Source organism: Orycteropus afer, unplaced genomic scaffold (genome assembly GCF_000298275.1).
Source record: "Orycteropus afer afer isolate SDZICR_OR568_19922 unplaced genomic scaffold, OryAfe1.0 scaffold00259, whole genome shotgun sequence".
NCBI classification, from domain to species: Eukaryota; Metazoa; Chordata; class Mammalia; order Tubulidentata; family Orycteropodidae; genus Orycteropus; species Orycteropus afer.
Genome location: NW_006921846.1, coordinates 280,684 through 284,957, shown reverse-complemented (window position 1 = coordinate 284,957; position 4,274 = coordinate 280,684). Strand labels below are relative to the sequence as shown.

The 4,274-nt window shown below is 38.5% G+C and overlaps 1 protein-coding gene across 1 annotated transcript in view; it reads right to left on the bottom strand.

Annotated features, from left to right (window-relative positions):
• LOC122150903 (5-hydroxytryptamine receptor 2C-like) overlaps nucleotides 1-523 on the bottom strand; it is a 141,709-nt gene extending 141,186 nt beyond the window's left edge. Inside the window, exon 1 of the mRNA XM_042782195.1 lies at nucleotides 435-523. Coding sequence (XP_042638129.1) covers nucleotides 435-523 — 89 coding nt within the window. The remainder of the gene's footprint in view (nucleotides 1-434) is intronic.
• Nucleotides 524-4,274: the final 3,751 nt, after the last annotated feature.

The following is a 4,274-nucleotide window of genomic DNA, read 5'->3' as shown; positions in this document are numbered from 1 at the left end:
TTTTTTTGTGATTTGGGTGAAATTTTACAAAGCTGATTTGTTTTACATTCAAGAGTTCATACACATTTTGTTTGGTGACACTGATTACATTCCCCACAGTGTAACAGTTCTCCTCCTACTTCTTCTCTGTGGTTTTCCTTTCTCTGTGTCCTTCTTGCCTATGCATTCCTATCTCCCTACCATTCTCCCTGTACAAATGCTGCTCTTCTGATATCTCATGGTTGACTGTTTTAAGGAGTGCATCTCCTTTGTGTAGTTATTCGCTCCTCGGTCCCTCTATTGTTTACCTGAGAGTTCAGCCATGGGAGTGAGTTCAATTCCAGGCCCGAAGGGTGACTTGGGGCCATATTATCGGGGGTTCCATCAGTCTCTATGAGACCAATTAACTTGGTTGTTTTTATAATTTTTGAATTTTACTCCACATTTTTTCTCACTCTATATAGAATCTCCAACTTCGACCCTTTTCTGAACAGTTGGCATCAGTAGCCAGGGCTTCATCTAGTTCTTCTGGCCTCAGGGTCATATAGGCTGAGGTGCTCGTGATCCGTTAGTCCTTTGGACTAACTCTTTCCATGCATCTTTGATTTTCTTCATTCTTCTTTGCTCCGGACGAGGAAAGACCAATAATTGTTTCTTAGATGGCCATTCACAAGCTTTTAAGACCCCAGTCACTAGTCACTGAAGTAAGATATAGAACAATATTTCTGTGTACTATGTTGTGCCAGTTGAGCTTGATGTCCTCCTCCAGGGCCATGGTCCTGAGGCCTCAGACCCAGAGACTCACTCCCTCATGGTGCTTAGTTGTAGATGAGAAGTTATCCTAACTTTGCCCTCTGTTAGCTTTGTACTGCAAATGTACATTTTTATGTTGTTGTTGCACATAAATACATATATTGGAATATCATCTGCTAAACCATTAAATACATATATTGGAATATATATCTGCTAAATGTATGGTTGTGAGTATATTCCCATCAGCCTATCCATGCCTGATCTTCTTGCTTGTCCACCTATGTATTCACCGTAGACTCAAAAAACTCACTGCTGCCAAGTCAGATCTGACACATAGTGACCCCTCCTTGGGTTTCTGAGGTGGTATCATTATGGAAGTAGATTGCCAACCTATCTTACGAGGAGGGGCCAGTGCGTTTGAACTACCAGCCTTCTGGTTATCAGTCAAATGCCCTAGAAACTACATCACCAGTGTTTGCTATTATTAATAATGCAGTATTGTGTATGCAATAGTATTCGCCTTTATTGTCTGTATCTCTTATGCACCTCTCCATGTCTTCCTTTTCCTTACTGATATTGTGCTATTACTAACCTTTTAGATAAAGGTTAAAAAGGCTAAATTTATTCATCTCCTAACATCTAATAATAAGGATTATGGGTACATATTCTATCCATTCTCAGCAAATTTTCCTTTATATTCATTTAGATGGCAACAAGAAACAAAATGTCTTCTGAGCTGTTAAATAATTTATAACTAAGGCTGGGCAATCTACTTCTGTAGTGATACTGCCTCGGAAAGCCAAGGAGGGGTCGCTATGATTCAGGTCCGACTTGACGGCACATAACAACAATAACAAGGGGCAGGTTTTTCACCTAGGGTCTCTTGCTGGGAATAGTCAAACTGAATATAAAGATCATGGGCATATAGTAAATGTAGCACTGTTATAAGAAATAGTAATTTTTTAGAATCTTCTGATCATTTACAAAGGCATTACTACATTCATACTCATCATTTCAGACTCCTAGTAACTTGTTCAAAGTGACACAACTAGGAAGCTTAATTATAGAATCTTAAGAAATAAAAGAAAACCTAGAAATTATCTAATTTAATTTCTTACCTAAGGCATGGGTTCCTTGTATAAACTATAGTGATGGAGGCGATCCTCTCATTGAAAGATAGAGTTTTTCATTGTGAAAGCCCATTTTCTTTTTCTTTTTGTTAATTTTCACTGTGATTTGGGTGAAAGTTTACAGAGAAAATTCACTTTCCATACAGCAGTTCACATACACTTTGTCTCATGACATAGACTACAATTTCCCACAATGTGACAGTTCCCTTCCTACCTCCTCCCCATAGTTACCTCTTCCCTGTGTCCTTCCCCCCCATGCACTTCTGCCCCCTGAGCTGTCTCCCTGTGCATACACAGCGCTTCTATTCTCCCATCATTGAGTTCTCCAATGAGTGTATCTACCTAGTGTAAATGTTCACCTCATATGCTTGTCTTGTTTGGCTGGAAGCCACAGGGGTAGGTTCAGTTCCAGACCTGAAGGGCAGCTAGGGGCCAGTCTCAAGTGTTCCACCAGGATCTATCAGACCAGCACACCTGGTCTTTTTTTTTAATGATTTTGAGTTTTGTTCCACAATGTTCCCCCACTCTATCCAGGATCTCCACCATAAATCTCCCTCTGAGTGGCTGACAGTTACAGCCCATTTTCTTGAACTCTATATCTTTCACCATTTATCTTGACTTTGCCTTCTGAAACCATATTAGTATAAAAATCTTTCAATTATTTGAAGCTATATTGTGACTTCACATCTCTTTAATTCCATTTTTCTAATTTCATGGCATCAGAGTCACTGCAAATCTGGGCCTTGAAACTGTCATAAGCAGGTGTCAATAGAGTCTGAAATGCACTGAAATGAAATTACTTAGGGCAAAGCTATGGCTGTCATGGAGGACTGTATATAGCACTAGTAAATGCATAATAATTGGTAGCTGGGTTTTTTTTTTTTTTTACCATTATGGTAGAGTTTGGAGGAATTACTCCTGGGTATGCAAGAGGCTATTTTCTTAGTTAATCTGTGTCTCTGGAGCCATATCAAGCTAGAAAGCAATAATCAATATTTTGTTTTAAAGTCTTCAGAAACATAGCATGTTCTACATTTCTATGAATTGCCAGAAGTATAAGTCTGGTTAGCTGGGGAAATAGGAACTGAGCAAGCGCCAGTTAGGTGGTGGTGGTATTGCATGGTCCCATCGAGTTAATTTCAACTCACAGTGACCCCATGTACAACAGAGTGAAACACTGCCCGGTCCTGCACCATCCTCATAATCTTTGCTATGCTTGAGCCCATCTTTGCAGCCACTGTGTCCACCCGTCTCATTAAGGCTCTTCCCCTTTTTTTGCTGACCTTCTACCAAGCATGATATCCTTCTTCAGGGACTGGTCCTTCCTGCTGATAACATGTTCAAAGTATGAGAAAGTCTGGCCATTCCCATTTCCGAGGAGTATTCTGGCTGCACTTCTTGCAATACAGATGTGTTCATTCTTCTAGCAGTCCATGGTACATTCAGTATTCTTTGCCAATACAAAATTCAAATGTTTCAATTCCTCTGCAGTCTTCCTTCTTCATTGTCCAACTTTCATATATATATGAGGCTACTGAAAAATACCATGGCATGGGTCAGGTGCATATGAGTCTTCAAAGTGACACCTTTGCTTTTCAGAAGTTGTTTTGCAGAGATTTGCTCAATTCAATACATTGTTTGTTTTCTTGATTGCTGCTTCCATAGGCGTTGATTGTGGATCTAAGTAAATTAAATCCTTGACAACTTCAATCTTTTCTCCATTTATTATGATGTTGCTTATTGGTCCAATTGTGAGGATTTTTGTTTCCTTTATATTGAAATGTAATCCACACTGAAGGTTGTAGTTTTTGATCTTCATTAGTAAGTGCTTCTAGTCTTCTTTGCTTTCAGCAAGGTTGTATCATCTGCATATCATAGGTTGTTAATGAGTCTTCCTCCAATCCTAATGCTGTGTACAGCTTCTCGGATTATTTGCTCAGCATACAGATTGAATAAGTATGGTGAAATTAGTTAGTAAATAAGTTAGGTGTTAGTTGTTATTATTTAGCTTGTGCAGTGCTATATATCTACCTTGGTGAAATAACCTTAGAAAGCAGAACTGGAATGTGCACTAAAATTACATTATAAAAATTCTTTTATTAGTGTATTAGAGATTTAAACCAGTAACCCATCTGTAAAACTTGTACACTCAGGATGAAAGAAGAGAGAGGAAGGACAAAGAATAACTAGAGATAGAACACTCAAGAGATACAAATAAGAACCAGAACTTTTAGACTGTATGTTTCAATGTATGTCTTTGTAATTTTCATTTAAGTATACTGAGTGTCAGTTTTCTCTTACATATTTACACTTAGTGTTGAAACTTACCTAGTGAAGAATTTTTCCCCAAGGGTAAAGAGCCTACAGTGAAATGATTAACTATATTGGTAGAAGATAAAATGATATTAGGAA